Source organism: Protopterus annectens, chromosome 6.part0 (assembly GCF_019279795.1).
Source record: "Protopterus annectens isolate FY-2018-M chromosome 6.part0, PAN1.0, whole genome shotgun sequence".
Classification (NCBI taxonomy): domain Eukaryota; kingdom Metazoa; phylum Chordata; order Ceratodontiformes; family Protopteridae; genus Protopterus; species Protopterus annectens.
The window spans coordinates 1,568,553,006-1,568,570,021 of NC_056737.1; the positions used below are offsets into that span (position 1 = coordinate 1,568,553,006).

Sequence of the window (17,016 nt, forward strand, 5' to 3'; positions counted from 1 at the left end):
GGCCTGCAGCTCTGAGACCCTACTGGCTGAAGTGATAGCCACCAGCAGGATGTTTTTCCAAGTACACATCTGTAAGGAAGAAGACCCGGCTGGTTCGAAAGGGTGCTTGGTTAGTTTTTCCAGGATGTAACTGAGGTCCCAGGGTGGAGGGATAGGTTTCTTTGGTGGCCTCATGTGTAAGACCCCTTTAAGGAAGAGATTTACATCGAGCCTGGCTAGCAAAGGAGGATCCAGATGCAAGCAGGCTGATATAGCGGAAAAGTGAACTTTCACTGAAGAGTAAGAAAATCTGCTTTTCATCAGTTGACACACATAAGTGAGAACAAGGGGGGCATCTGCCAAACAGGGCTCCCTTCCCTTGTCCAGACAACACTTGGTAAATCTTTCCCACTTAGCTAGGAAAGATTTTTCTGGTGGTAGGTTTCCTTGCCTCCCTCAGGACTGAAAGCACATCCTCGGAGTAGTGGTCTCTGAAGGGGATCAAAATTTTATCACCCACAGAGACAGGGATAACATCTGCAAGTGTGGATGAAGGAGAGTTCCTTTGTCTTGTGTCAGTAGGTCCACCTTGTAGGATAACTTGTAGTGATTGCCCTTGGCTAAATTGAGAAGTGGGAGGAACCAGTGCTGCCTTGGCCAGTAGGGTGTCACTAACAAGATTTTTGGTTTGTCCTTCTGTATATTCAGGAGGACTTTCTGAATCATTAGAAAGGGGGAAAAGGCATAAAGAAACTTCCCCTCCCAAGAGATGCTGAAAGCATCCACTCTCCAAGCTAGAGCGGAGTGTTTCTTTGAGCAGAAGGTCTGCAGTTGCCTGTTCTGGGGGAAGGCAAACAAGTCTATTTGTGGAGTACCCCACCGGTGGACTATGCTAGGAAGACCTCTCTGTCCAGCATCCATTCGTGTTGTGGTGAGGAGGTCCTGCTTAGGAGGTCTGCTTGCTTGCTGTCCTGCGAGGGAATGTAGGTCGCCTGCAGGACCAAGTTGTGGCGAGAGGCTAGGTCCCATATCAGCAGGGTCAGCCTGCACAGCTGGTAGGCCTTTGTTCCTCCCTGTTTATTGAGATATCACATAACTGTGGTGTTGTCGGTCACTATCCGGAGCACCCCTGGGACCAGAAGGGAAATAAAGGTCTTTAAGGCTAGGAGGACAGCTGTCATTTCCCTGATACTGATGTGCTTGCTCTGTAGAGAAGGGTGCCAGTTTTCCTGGACCCTGTAGGATGCCAGAGTTGCACCCCAACCTAAATCTGAGGCATCTGTATGCATTGTTTGGGTTGGGGTGGGTGGTTTCAGTGGAAGTCCCGGGTTTAGATGGATCCGCCAGCTGATATCTTTCTTCAGACAGGGAAGGAGAGGAATCTCCTGTTCTAAGGTTTGTAGGTGTTGGGACCAAATGTATTTGAGGTACCACTGTAGCTTGCACATATGCATACTGGCCAGTGGTAGCATGGGGATAGGTAGCTGCCATTAAGTCCAGGAGATGCAGGAATTGCCTTGCCGTCACCTTGTGGGAATGGAGGGTTTCCTGGATGTGGGCAGTCCGGGATGGAACCTTGTTTTGTGGGAGAAAGGCCTTCATTTTGTCCGCCTTGATTCTGCAGCCTAGGAAAATCTTGTCCTGGCCTAGGTTCAAGGAGGACTTTGGGAGGTTGATGGTAAACTCTAGATTTTGCAGAAGGGACATGGTGAAGAGCAGATGCCTTGAGAGGGTATCTTTGGACTCTGCTAATATTAAGATGTCATCCAGATAAGGGTAAATCTAGATTCCCTGGGTTCTGCAAAAGGCAATTGCTGGGGCTAGGCACTTTGTAAAGACTCGAGGGGCAGTGGATAAACCAAAGGGCAAGGCAGCAAATTGGAAATGAGAGGATGGTCTAGAGAAATGTAGAAATTGTCTGTGGGAAGTTCTGATGGGTATGTGAAGGTAGGCTTCTTTTAGGTCTAGGGTAGCCAGGAAGGCTCTGGGTGGAATTAGAGGCAGTAGAGTGGGAAGTGACAGCATTTTGAAGGAAGGTACCTGAAGATGTAGGTTTAGGAAGGAAGGAGAGATCTAAAATAGGTCTCCAGCGGCCATCCTTTTTGGGGAACAGGAAGAGACAAGAGTAGAATCCCTTTCCTTCCTGTCATGAGGGGGCAGGTTCTATGGTGCCTAGCTTTAGAAGTTCTGACAAAACTTGTGGTAGGAGATGAATTTGTTTTTTTGGGGGAAAAGGAATACTTCTCCTGGGTGTTTTTTCTTTCCAGGATAGGAAGTACCCTTTTTGGATAATGGATAAGACCCACTGATCTGTGGTGATGGCTTGCCAGAGGGGGAGACAGTGGAAGGCATGCAGAGAGTGGAAGGAGGGCCAGGCAGTCACGCATTATTGGGACCTCCTCTGTCCTGAAAGGGTTGTCTGGGTTGAGCAGGTGGTACATTAGGTCTGGACAAAGAAGGTCTTCTTGCCCCTCTTCTAGACCTGGAAGAGGAGGCAGCTGGCTGAGGAGGGTTGCGCCTTACAAAAGTGGTTTTAGCAGGGTAGTTCCTGTAATATTTTGGAATGGGGGAAACCAGCAGGTGCTTGAGGTCCTGTAATTCTTTACTTTTTTCCTGAGGATTTTTGAAGCGATCTGCAGATTGTTTTCCAAAGAGGAAGTTGTGATCCAGGGGGGCGTCCAAGATTATGGACTTGGAAGTCCTCAGGTAGATTCTGCAGTTTTAGCTAAGAGTATGGACAGAAGCAGATGCTGCAGAGCGGGCAGATGCTTCTGCAGCATAGTAGCTGCATCTGATTGAGTGCCTGGCTACTTGCTGAGCCAAGGACAGTTTGGAGGCAATGTCAGCCTTAATGGGACTGTCAGGCATAGAGGCCAGCATTGAGGAGGCCTGAGACACAAAGTCTAGAGCATATTTAGTCATGTGGGTCTGATAATTTATGGCTCTGAATGTCAAATGTGGAGGATGTGTATACTTTCTTTCCCATCCTATCCATGTATCTATCTTTATCAGAGGGTAGGAGGGAGGCGGAAGGCAGCAGCCTGGATTATCAGGAGCAGTGGCAAGAACAGTTGGGTCAGCCAAGGGAGGTTTAACTAAGAAGTGTTGCTCCTCTGGCACTTTATAGAAGCGGTCAGGGCGCTTGTGGCCCAGAGGCTGGGACTCTCGGGCCTTAGAGGCTGAATTAAAGGCATCCAAGTAAGCAGGAAGCACTGGAGGGACCGCTGAGGGGGAGGGGATTCTACTTAAAGCAGCTCAAAGGACCTCTCTTTTGGGTGTCAGTCATTTGGGAAGTATCCTATTCGAAGTAATCTTTCATCTTGGTGATGATCTCACCAAAGGTAATATCCTCAGGGGGAATCCCCTTCTACAGATTCCTCATCAGGGGAGTAATACTCCTGGGGAGAGGCAAGCTGAGATGTGTAAGAAATGGAGTCCTCTGAGGAAGAAAAGGAAGAATAATTCTCTTCTTCCCTAACCTGAGAGGTCATGGGTGGGAAGGAAGAGTAGAAGCAGGCCTAGGGCTCAATAAAGGCGGAGTAGAGGGGGCTGAGGCTGAAGGCCTGCATAAGTGAGGAAGTGAAAGCCTGCCAATCTGGAAAGATTTCTGGAGAAGATGAGGTATGCTTGTTTTTTTTGAGGCTGAAGGCCTGCATAAGTGAGGAAGTGAAAGCCTGCTAATCTGGAAAGATTTCTGGAGAAGACGATGTATGCTTGTTTTTTTGTTTCTTTTTGGCCGGGGTGGAGGTAGGGACTGGCCTGGCATCCGACTTAGAAGACAACATTTCCAAAGGCTGGATCCCGGTTGGAGGTACCATAGAATCTGGTTCCCCCTCGACATTGATGACAGTCGTTGTCTGGGCAAGCTCCGAGGACATGCCAGTCGTCAGCTGTGCAACGGCTTCCTCAAGGGTCATTGTTGAAGTCAACAGAACTGCCGAGCGCTCCTCAACTCCTAGATCGGCAGTTGGCAGGGTGTCGAGAAGTGGAGCAGCAGGCAAGGAAGGCCTAGGAATCTTGGCCTTCTTTTGCGGAGGTTCGTGTTCGGCCTCCGATGCGGGATCCATTCTAAGAGCTAACCGTTTTAGGTGCTGGTTTTCTAGGTAAAAGTTTAACGCGGCCAGATGGCTGCACAGGGTCTTCAGACAAAAGACTGACAAATCGAGCAGGAGGAATAGTCGTGCTCCCTGGCCTAAGCAAAAAACACACCTATCATGGGCATCTTTATGGGGTATCTGGCACCACTGAAACGAAATGCCCTGCACGTAGGTACTGCACGGCTGGAAAGTACCACGTATGAAACAACAGTAGCCAGCAGTTGAAGTGTAAGGAGACAATAAAACAATAAATCTAAGGTATAGAACCATAAAATAATCTTATTGGAACATACTATGTTCCTATTGGTCGAGGTTGTCTTTAAATATGTATGTCACGAACTACTAAGTATGTCCATTTATTCACACTGAAGGAGGCATGGATATGCCGAAACCGGTTTGTGACTAATAAAGTTTTATGGTTCTATACCTTAGATTTATTGTTTTAATGTCTCCTTACACTTCAACTGCTGGCTACTGTTGTTTCATACGTATCTGGCACCCACATTGTCACTTTCCCTTTTTACCTGAGATCAGTTAAGGCTACAACAACCAAGCCTAGGCAATAACAGCAAAACAAGAAAAAAAAAAAGGAACCCAATGGGTTACATAGCTTTATTGATGCGACGTCTTTGAATGAGCGATCATACGATGCGTAGGTTGTCTGCGGCTGAAAAGTTCTGAGGATTGTGCGTGCAGACGTCACATTTAAGGTCCCTGGTTTATGGTCCGTGTGACATCTCACAAGTTGCAACAGCCAAGCTGAAGCTTTTGTACAGGAGCCAACATACGAGTCGCCTAAGGGCAGGAAATCCCACATCTGGAATACTGCAACATAGGAATAGAAGGACATCATTGTTCATCATACTTATGACTGAAATAATTAAAAGATTGTTGGAACAGTGAACAGGCATTTATCGATAAATTTATGAAAACTATACTGCTGTAAGACATTTTCCTTGGAACACTTCTTACACATTCTCTGTTATGCACATGTATAATGTTCTAATTTCTTTATCTGATGGGTAGCCGTGTAGTTTAATTTTTTTAGTTTCGGTTTCACTTGGCTATCAACGCAATGAACATAGTACTTGCATTTTATATAGAGGTAAGGGATACCTGATGAGATTGTTGAGGAAACAGGGTAAGGATCCCACTCTCAATTGCAAGTACGATCCCAGTGTCAACTGCAAGTACATAACAAATCAGGTAATTACAAATATGCAATTATGTGAGACACGTTTACCGACTAATTATTTTCTTCCAAACCGAATGTTCATGTTTTCTGTGTTGTAAAGAGCTGAATAAGTTCTTACCATACACCATCTTGCTGTACAGAGGTTTTGGGAGAGCAGATCAGTAAAGTTTGAGGAAAGTAACTATATGTTCAGCTCCACAGTATTATGATATCACTACCGTTATGAACATTTTTAAGAGATACTATTATTCAAGAAGGAGGAGGAACCATGGTTGAATTATAAATGTGTGCAAACAGCTACTTGGTAATTCGTAAGACTGTTGGCATAACTATGTCATGGTCACTTGTTTTCAACCAATTTCTAAATAAAGGTGATTTAAAAAAAACAAATGTGCTGAAAAAAACAGAGGGGATGCAGTATAGGTACATTAACTGAACAATGAGTGAGGTATTACTGATGCTTTGGAGTTGGGTGTTTAACTAAGAACTCACTCTCACCCAACTTGTATTTAGGCTTATGCACAAAAACCTCAGATTTTTTTTTTAATTGCACTGTTACTTATATTACCTATGATCTTTCAATTTGTGCTTCTGTTTTCCTCTTCAGCCTAGCAACAGGAGTTTTACTAGACGGGATGCAGAACCATGAGCACACACATCTAATCAGGAAAGCACATTAGATATCAGAAAGGACTCAAACATTTATTTGATGCTGATTTATTCCCTGACTAGCATAAACAAATAAAGGCACTTTGCATGCTTGTTAGCAAGCAGTATACATATACACCATGGTATATGTACTGTACACTCCGCCTGGCCAAACAAAAAAAACTGACAAGGTGGGGAAGTAAATAAACTAAATAAAATTCACCATCATTAAAAAAATCAGTGTAGGAAAATGGAATTAACCTAAAATATTTCAAAAATATGTAAAAATACAGTCCAGGCCATTTCTTGTGAAATTAAAACTTTAGGTTCTGTTTTTAACTCTATTCTCATTTTAAGGATTATTTTATCACTACAGATTAAAAAAATACTACCTTGACTACCAAATTTACTCCAGGATTATCATGTACAACTGTCTTTGATTTGTTAACTATGCACTACTAAGTGCTCAAAAAGGGTGTCAAGACCTTTTAAGTGCACTGACTAAAAGATGTATGTGGCTAGGCATATTATGGTCCTTGTGACTGTTTGTCTAGTAGTGTTCCTATGAAAGAGGCAGTGAGTGGTGGCTCGTTGTGGGATAAGGTATAGATAGCAGATTTGGAAAATGTTACCTACTGGGCATTACTGATTCTGGAAGCCTTGTTACTAAAGATGGACCTCTTGTTATAAGATATGCTGCTGTCCCAAGTAAACCAGATGCTCTTGACTTTTCTTATTTGGCCTCTGATCATAAATCAAAATTAAACTGACAAGCCACAGATGACCTGGTCTTTTCATCTTTTCATCCATCTCATTATCTTGCAACTATTAATCACTGTTAAAATGCAGATGCTATAAAACATGATTTTTATGACTGAAATGAGATTAACAAAATTACTTAAAATACATATGAAAAAAGTAGCATCAACATGATGCTACAACTTGCAAAATAAATCAACATTTTGTGCACCAATAAGTATTAAAAAAAAAAAAAGGAAAAAAAAAGTTATTTGGGGGAGGGAGCATTTATGGAGCGCAGAAATAACTGCTTACCTTAAAGCTTCAGCGTAGAACAAATACTCTTTTAACTGATCAGCATAATGTTCCTCCTCTTCCAAGATGTCATCAACAGATGCTGCATAACTGTTGTAACACAAAGAATATGGAACAACTTGCATTTCATCCATTACAAATAAACTAGACAAACACAATTGTCTATGGCCTTGAATAACATGCATTTATTGCACCTAAAGCCATACAATTTAGGAGCTGCGGCTAACTAGGACTCTATCAACCTCTACTGTAGTTGAGACAAGTTCAAACTTTAAACTGGCACACATTAACATCAACAGTTTTATGGCCTGTTTTCTTAAGCTAAGGCAGCTGCTACGTAATATAAATGTTCAGCAGAAAATAACTGGCTTCCTAATGACACTACAATAAACGTCCTCACTACACAAAAAAGGACAGAAACTTTAATAAGTTTGACAGACCATTTAATAAATTCCAGTTAGCGACTAACGTTTTTACAGCATTTTGTATAACTCTTTTCCCTGTATTTTATAAAATAAGTAGTACAGAATGAAACTGGTGTGCTTGAATGTGTCATACTAGCAATTGTTCATTACGTGTGCTTGAATGTGTCATACTAGCAATTGTTCATTACGAATTAAAAGGCAGAAATCCTGGATGGCAAAACCAGTTCACACCCGCAAAAACAAAAAAAAACGCACACTTCAAGGGTCAAGCAGCAGGATGCTATATATTCTGCTGAGATGTACTAGCAGATGTCTCAACTCAGATATGCTGGCATTACCAGACTTTACAGAGCAGACATCTATAGAAACAAGACTGCAAAAAGGTGTGAAAGGGCACTGTAAACAGGAAGGTTACGTACATAAAGTTAGTATTATACTACACATTTTAATCTAACTCTCCAAAAGCCTCAGCTCTGAGATGCATTAATCATCCTTATCACTATTATATTATAGTAAAAAGTTATGTACTCACCATAAAGTTCCATGTGTATTGTCCATCTCGTCCCTTATTCTCACAGATGGGTCTGATCCGATGCATCGGATCAGTCTCAGTCTCGGCCTGTTCGCTAGCTGGAGGACTTTAACCAAGCTTGTGGGCTCATACCCTTCCCATGATGCACCTGGAAAATACCTCAGATCTTGTTTACCCCCTTACAAAGTACATATCTATACGCAAGTCCCATATAAGAAGGTAAAAATACAAGAAATGTACACATAATCATGAAAAAGGCTTTCAGTTATAAGGTTCTGGAAAGAATATCTTCTCATTCTATCAAATAAAGGAAGGGGGTTAGAGGGAGGGATGTGAGAATAAGGGAAGAGATGGACAACACACATGGAACATTATGGTGAGTACATAACTTCTTTATGTGATGTTGTCAATCTCGTCCTAATTCTCATCGATGGGGACCATGTCCCAAGCAACCTGACTCCTGGGTGGCACATGGAAGAATATTCTTCAGAACCACAGAACCAAAATCCACACTAGTCCTGTAGGCCAAACCTGTTTTGTAATGGGTGATAAAGGTATGCGGGTTAGCCCATGTGGCTACAGCACAAATAGAATCTAATGGCATTCTTGCTTAGAATGCTGCCGACATAGCTATTGATCTGGTAGTATGAGCTCTTACTGAGAATGGTATGGGCTTGTTTTCAGATCTGTAAACAAAAGAAATGCATTGGGATAGCCAGTTTGACAGAGTAACCTTCGAAATTGGAAGGACTTTCTGGGTATCTGAATATGATATAAATAGTTGGTCAGATTTCCTGAAATCACAGGTTCTCTATAAATAAAATTTCAATTGTCGGTGTACATCACGCAAATGCAAGGTATATTTCTCCTTTGTTTTGAAAGTTAGGGAAGAAAACTGGCAGATCAATAGATTGATTCAATTAGATTCTGATATAAATTTGGGAAGAAATGCAAGATTTGTCTGTAAGGACACTATCGTTGTGGAAAATGAGGTATGGGGGTTTAACAGACAGAGCTTGCAACTCTGAGACCCTTCTGGCAGATGTAATAGCTGTTAGAAATAAGGTCTTCCATGTCAAGAACTTGAGATCTGAAGTTGCTGAAGGTTCAAATGGGTGTGGAGATCAGATTAGTAAGAACAAGATTAAGGTCCCAAGGAGGAGGAGTAGGGTTCTTGTAAGGAGGTCTTAACAGTACAACCTTCAAAAATGCCTTGCAAAGCCTGCGTGCCATAATAGGACAGTCATTTAGGCCTATATGAAAATTATAGATTGCAGCTAAGGAAACGCTGATAGGGGAAGCAGCTGCATTTTCGTGGAATATTTATGAGAGAAAATCCAAGATGGAATTGATTAGCGCAGAAAAGGGGTTTAATTTGATGATTTTTAGCCCAAATAGCAAATCTTTTCCACTTACTGGTATAAAATCTTTGTGTGGAGGGTTTGTGAGAAGACAGTAGAAATTTCTTCACTGGAGAGGACAAAAGAGGAAACCTGGTAATTAAGAGAACTGGAGCAGCCAAGTTGTCGATTTTGGGTTCTGAATGTCGGGATAAACCATTCCTGATGGATGTGTCAACAGGTCCGGAGTTGGATCCAGAATCCATGGTTCCTCCAGAAGATGAGGCTGCAGGAAGGGGAACCAAATTTGTCGAGGTTAATGAGGGGCAATGAGGATTATAGTGGTCTCCAATGAGTTTGCCTTCTGTAGCAGTTTGGAAATCAGGGGAATAGGAGGAAAGGCATACAGTAATCCCAGAGGCCAATCGTGAACAAGTGCATCCCTTGAAGCCTCTCCCGCTGGGGGGATCAGGGGTGAAGTAGTTGTTGCATTTGGCATTGATTGGGGAAGTAAAGAGATCACAGCAAGGCTGGCCCCATTTTTGGAAAACAGACTCCGCTACTATCTGAGTGAGGGACCACTCGTGTGGCCAAAGAATGGCTCTGCTCAATCTGTCTGCAATCACATTTGATTTCTCTGGAATGTGCATTGCTACTAGAAAGCAACTGGAGGATATCACCCACTGCCTAACTCTTAATGTTTCTCGGCATAGGGGATAAGATCTGGTTCCTCCTTGCTTATGTACCACATTACGGACATGTTGTCCGACTGGATCGCTATCGTCCCTAGAGGGACAGAGTCCTGAAATGCAAGCAACGCCAGAAGCACAGCTCTCATCTGTAGGACATTTATATGCACATTAGCCTCGTGATCTTGCCAGATACCTTGGACTGTCTTTCCTAGATAATGCCCCCCCCCCCCAAATCTGGGAAGTGTCCGTGGTTACAGTTGCTACTGGTTTCGGTGGAATGAATGGTCACCTCTGACAGATTAGAGGAGAATGAATCCACCACAGGAGGTCCCTTTTGCAAGTGTTTGCAATCAGAATCTTGTGAGACATGGGGAGTTCCAGAAAGGACCATTGAGTTAATAGTAGCCATTGTAATAGTCTCATATGGAGACATGCTAGGGTAACAAGAATTATTGAAGCTGCCATCCTTCCTAGCACTTGTAGAACTTGTTTCGCTGCTGGACTAGATTTTCTGATTAGTGTCCGAACATGGTAGTGAAGATCTTATACTCTTTCTTGGGGGAGTTTTGCCATCAAGGAACTGGTGTCTAATTCTGCTCCGATGAAGTTTAAGTTTTGAGATGGTCGTAGAACAGATTTTTTCAAAGTTTATCATGACGCCTAGGGAGGCGCAAGTTTGAATGGTGTAGTCCTTGCCTTGTAGCAGTATATGTCTGGTTGGGGAGGCGATGAGCCAGTCGTCTAGATAGGGAAACACTCGGAATCCTCGGCGCCACAAGTAAGCCGCTATCGCTAATACATTTGGTGAACACCCTGGGGGCTGTAGTGAGACCAAAGGGCAGGACTCTGAAATGATAATGACTGGCAGCTAGCCGAAAGCTAAGTACCTTCTTGACCACCTTTCCATTAGTATATGGAAGTACGCATCTTGTAGGTCTATGGAGCACAACCAACTGTCCTTTTCCAGCAACAGAAATATTGACTGCAGTGTTACTATCAGGAACTTCGTCTTCTTTACAGATTTGTTAAAATTGTTGAGATCTAAAATGGGTCTCCAGTCCCCTGTATTCTTTAGAACTAAAAAGAATCTTGAGTAAGTTCCGGATCCTCTCTGGTCTGTGGGGACTTCTTGGATGACTCTTTTGCTTAGCAACTTTTGAATCTCTAATGTTGCTTATACCTGCTGACTGGGTGGAACATCTGGAACTGATTTTTTGACCGGGGCGGGGGAACAAAAGGGTATTATATATCCTCTGGAAATTATATCCAGCACCCATTTGTCTATGGTTACATTTTGCCTGTTTGTTAGGTGCAAGGATAAATGCCCCCAAACTGGCTCCAGAGGTAGATAATCGCATACTCCTTCAGGAGCGCTGAAAGGGCCTTGGTTTAGCGGACCTCATCTGCCACATGGGTGGCGTCTTACATTATTGTTCTCCCCACTGCCTCGGGGAGAACTTTCACCTTGTGTGTCTTGGTAAGATCTCTAGGGTCTCCTGAACCACATTTTCCCGCTTCCTCTCTGACCTTTGGGAAAGGGTCTGGTAGTGGCGGAAAAACGTACTCCAGCAACAGACAAAGTCTTAACTTCCTTTTCACATCTGGTGAGCGTCTCTTTTACTTTTGGCACAAAGAGTGATGAGCCGTCAAATGGGGCATTAACAAATGAAGATCTGAAAGGTTCCGCAAAGTTGTATCCAGACCTGCCTCCTGATGGAGATGCCTGAACCCACAACTCTACTCGGTCTATCTGCAGCATATGCTATAAGCCTCATGGAGGAGTTCGTAACTCCACTGATGGTGGCTAGCTGTGCACTGACTTTCTCTGACTGCATCAGCAACTGCTCCTTGAACAGAGTCTGACACCTTCTCTGACTGCATCAGCAACAGCTCATTGAAGAGAGTCTGACAACTCCGTAATTAGATCTCTCTGCAGTCTGGTAAAGTGGCTAAGGTAATTCAATGATCGAAGGTAAAAATTCGCTGAAGAAAACACATGCTTTCCATATCTATCCATCATCCTAAATCTTTATTAGGAGGGTGGATACAAGAACTTGTCTCAGAAAGTTCTTTCTTAGTGGCCACCACCACAATCATGGGATTCACTGCTACCCCCTTTGTCCAGAAGGATTTGTGTTTCAGGGTGGTAATGTACTTATCTGGCATCCGAGGAGTGGGGTCTATGGTATCTGGGGGGGGGGGGGGGAGAGGTCTGCCGCGCCTTACGAGAGAGCAGGTCTATTTGCGAGGTCTATGGTATCTGGGTCTGCCACGCCTTCCGAGAGAGCAGGTCTATGAGCTCATCAGGAGGCGGAGTCAGCCAAGAGGTTGAAGGGCGAGATCTGAAGGCCTTCAGGTAGACTGACTCTTCGGCAGAAGGGGAGGAGGGCTGCCAATCACCCTTTTGTTTCAGAATCTCCACGATCTATCCAAATGAGACCTCCTCAGTAGGTGACCATGGGGATTCTTCTGCATCATTTAAGTCAGCGTCTGAAGTGATGGACTCTTCAGGGGAGTCTAGGTGCTTCATAGGTAGGTACTAGGCTACCTGCCCAAAGGCATTTATAAGCCTAGCCAGAATGCATTGGCTTTCGCCACCCCCTTAGATTAGTTCCCTGTGCATCTGTCCAGCAGAGCTATTGAAGTGATCCCCGGGGTAAACTTTGTTTCCCATCCACTCGTCAAAGTTTCTCTTGAAGAGTGTTAGCAAGGAGCTCTGCCTAATGTAGACTAGAATCTTGTTCTAAAGCATGGGAAGTCTCTGGGACAGGAAATCTATCCCTCCAGCACGTCCTATTTATTGCTGTAGTGAGGTTTAGATCCCTAGAGCGTGTGGCTCGAGGGATATGGTTTTCTTTAGGTGGAGCATGTCCATCAATTCTGATCAAATATGAGCAAAGATCACCTCTGAGTAGGCGGTATTCAACCGAGTACAGCTGGAGTTTCTTCAGTCGAGCTGCATAGGGCATCTGTTTGAGGCCAGTGATCCTCTTGGTGAGGTACGTCTGTGGTCTTTCCAGCTGTTGCAGGTGTCCTGTAAGGTACATCCCAAATGGGGCATTGTACTCTATGATGGGTCTGATGAGTGATGAGTAGAGGGGCACAATGACTTCATTTGATCTGGATGAGAACCCTTTTGTGATTAGGGTGGGCCACATAGAAGGATTTTCTAACCACTTTGGCAATGTGATTATCAAAGGAGAGATTACCATCTACTTGGGTCCCCAGATCCCTTATTACGTCTTCCGCATTTAGGGGACTACCACCTATGTGGTAGTTTGTGGGTACTTTGTTTTTTCCAAAGGGGATGACTATGTACTTTTTGGCATTTAGCATGAGGCCATGATTTCAACACCAGGTATCTGTCTCAGTGAGACCCTTTTGGAGGATGTCTGTGTCAGCTGGAGAGTCAATTGTACCCCCTAGTTTGCAGTCGTCTGCGAACTTGGTCAGCCATAGTCCTCCTGTGCTTGCCTGTACCTCTGAGAAGTATATGCCAAACAGGAGGGGTCCTAGGACTGAGCCCTGGGGAATGCCACTTGCAACCGGTTTAAAGTCGGACCTAGCTCCCGCAACTCTCACCATGTGGGTTCTGTCCGTGAGCCAGTTGGCAACCCATCTTGTGACGTAGGGGTTTATGTTCAGGCTGGTGAGCTTGTCTATAATACCAGAATGGGGAATGGTGTCAAAGGCCTTTGCGAGGTCTAGGTAGGCTGTGTGTACCACCTTTCTGAGGTGTATAAGCCTGTATGTTTAAGCGCTGATGATAGCATTATGTATGAATCATTTAAGAACCTTAAAAGTGACTTTAAATGTAGAGGCTACCATGATGTGGAGGTCAAGGCTGCCTGTGATGAGGTCCCTCAACAAAGGAGGGATGTTGCTAAACCTTAGTTCTCTGAGAGAGTATTGAACAGCGAAAGAAAGATCTCTGATGCAAGAGGCTCTGAGTTTAGAATGTGCATGACTTATTCTACGGATGTTCAAACTATATGCAATATTTTTTAGGAAAAACTGGCAACTACTTGTATCTGATAATAGGTATAGGTCAGTACTTGGTAATGCACCCAAGTTTTGCTATAACAGCAATAGATCATTAAAACAGTTGCTGTGTTATAAATCCACTAATAAGAAGGTTTCTGTCTTTAATAAGTGTGGTACATTTTCATGTAGAGACTGCAACATGTGTAAACATATTCACAGCAGTGATTCGTGCGTACATCCAGTGAGTAAGAAAAGTTAATTATTTCATTTTTATGCAAATTGCAGAAGTCAAAATCTAGTACATTTGTCATTCTGTGTGAAATGTGAATCCTACTACGTAGATAAGACAAACAGATATTTGAAAGACAGAATTAGAGAACATTTAAATGACATCAGGAAGAATGATATTCATAATGCACTATATAAACATATTCTAGGGAATGACACCAGTCATACTTTTAAGTTTTGGAATTACTTACACCTAGCAATAGAAAAGGTGATTTAAGGAATAAAACAGAATGTAAAGAGATGAAGTGGATTCTAGAATTACATGCAGATGGTAGAAAGGGACTTAAAGGAACAATCCCTTTATAACCAATTCTTAGATCACGTGACTTGGTGAAGTAACTTGTGTTTAAAAGATGGTTTGTAACAGTTTTTAGATCTGATGAAGCACCTGTTCAGAAAGGCGTGAAAGCGCTTACCTGTGTTTTGGCCTTGCTTTTATGGTTTTATTTTCCTTTGAAAAAAATCCATGATTTTATACAGCAACTGCCATGGCGGACTGTTTGGATTTACTTCTGTTTTTACCTTTTCATATTTAACCAGTCTAAATCCAAGTTTATAATGTTTTTCTCTACATTTTGCTTATTTAGAAACTTTCCTCTGCTTACAGAATACCAACTATTTTTCATTACTGAAAACCGGTTTTAGAATCCAAAATGCATATCTCAAATTGCAAGGTAAAATTTTTCAATGCTGCAAATCCAGTGGGACAAGTTGTAGTGGCCACATATTTGTAAAAGAACATCTACAAACGAGAAGCCAAGAAAACAGCTTAGGTCTAAAAAGTTATACACTAACACCAACATACTGAATGTAATACTGGTGTCTACTGTAGACTGTTTTTATCTTATACACAACAAAGTTTTCTTGACTAAATTCCAGGATGTAAACAGCACAATATAACCTTTACTGGGGATTTTAACTACCTGAACAATGAGCAGTAAATTCATCAAGACCAAATAATAATCATGCCTACATACAAGTTAACTACATTAACCAAAGCAAGTCAGAACAAATAATTTAAAATCCACTTACTAATGACAATATCTTAAACATACAAATCCAGGAGCTTTCTGGTCCTCATTCCTGATTATACTTTGTTGTGTTATGACACCACATCCTTTAACATAGGAGCATTATCAAACTCGGTCATAATAAGCAACAGAGACCTCCAAAGCAGACATCCAACCAAACGCTACCCCAAAACAAAACACGCACAACACATAGCCCACAAAGTCAGTGTGCCAAGCAGCCACAGCCCTTAAGGCTGAATAACACACCTGATACTCTTGTAATAGGTTAGACTATTGTCAGACACACTGACGTCCCGCTCACCAGGCTGAATAGAGAGAAGGTCACAGTGAGCTGCCTGTTGGGCGCTAGGATCTGCCACATAACGCAAGCACTCAGGTCACTCCAAAGCAAATACAAATATGACTCAGTCATTGTACATGCTGGTGTGAATGACCTGAGATGTACCTCCCTGGACTACATGAAAAGAGACATAGAGGAACTCTCTGATCATGTAGCCCAGGCCGGTATGACCCTGACCTTGAACAGCATCTTACCCTCACCCAGAATGATGCCACAGTACAAAGACAAAATGATCGATTTTAACAATTGGCTAAAATTTTGGTGTCATTCAAAGGGGATCCAGTGTCTGTCAGCCTGGGATGACATGCTCGACAAGCCACGTTGCTTCGCTAGGGACGGCTTGCACCTGTCACCACTGGGCTTTCGGATATTGGCAAAGGCTCTTGCCACCCCCATAGTGCCTTTTTTAGGCAAGGCTCTAAAGTCAAACCCACCTCCATAGACAGCACAAGAAACAAGAAACTAAGGATAATGCTGCTAAACGCCAGAAGTCTTAACCTCAAGATGCACGCACTCAAAGCTCTCCTCAGTATGGAGAACATCGATATCTGTGCAGTGACAGAAACCTGGTTCAAGGCTCCAGAGAGCACCCCAGCACTACCAGGTTATATCTCATATCATGCTTTTCGGCCCCAAAACCTGGACCGAACCACAAAAGGAGGGGGAGTTTCCATATTTATCAAGGATATCCACACCTCCAGGTTAGTGGCATTGCACGAAGTATCGGAGACCATCCATGTGCAACTAACAGTGGGCAAGACTGCTTTTCAGTTTATAGCATCCTGCAGACCACCCCCTCAAAGTCAGGAATCCCACTCGGCTTTCCTGAAAACATTGGAGAACATGAAGATCTCTCCGAACACCATTATATTGGGCGACTTCAACTACCCAAACAGACTGGGAGCACTACTCAAGCCCCAGCACCTTAGCCCAAAGGTTCCTGAAAATTATAAACTCAAATGCTATGGAACAACTAGTCACCACTCCCACAAGAGGGGATAACATACTAGACCTGATCATTACCAACATGGGGACTCTATGCTCCACACCTGAAGTATATCCCTCATTGGTAAGATCAGACCATAAATTAATTTCACTGGATGTCCACATCCCGACCCCACCCCCAGCCCAGAAAACCACAGTGAAAAACTTATCAAAAGCTAACTTCTCACTTCTCAAAACCAAAGTGGAATCCTTCAAGGCCCCAGGGCCAGTGGAAACTACGGCCCAAACTGCAGAATCCTATATAAACGCATTCTACGGACATCTCCAGGAATGCATGGATCATGCTATCCCAAACAAAACCAAAACCCAAACATCCAAAGGCAGGCGTCCAGTCTGGTGGACCCCAGCCATAAATAAACTGTACAACAGGAGGAGGAAGATACTACATGATAGAGCAAAATCCCTAA

General features: G+C 43.3%; 1 protein-coding gene across 4 annotated transcripts in view; it reads right to left on the reverse strand.

Moving 5' to 3' along the window:
• The window catches only part of SNX4 (sorting nexin 4), a 2,225,118-nt gene that overhangs the window by 518,858 nt on the left and 1,689,244 nt on the right, over positions 1–17,016 (reverse strand). For all 4 annotated transcript variants that reach the window (XM_044075014.1, XM_044075015.1, XM_044075016.1 and 1 more), the window contains one exon: positions 6,973–7,062. In XM_044075014.1, coding sequence (XP_043930949.1) covers positions 6,973–7,062 — 90 coding nt within the window. The remainder of the gene's footprint in view (positions 1–6,972; positions 7,063–17,016) is intronic.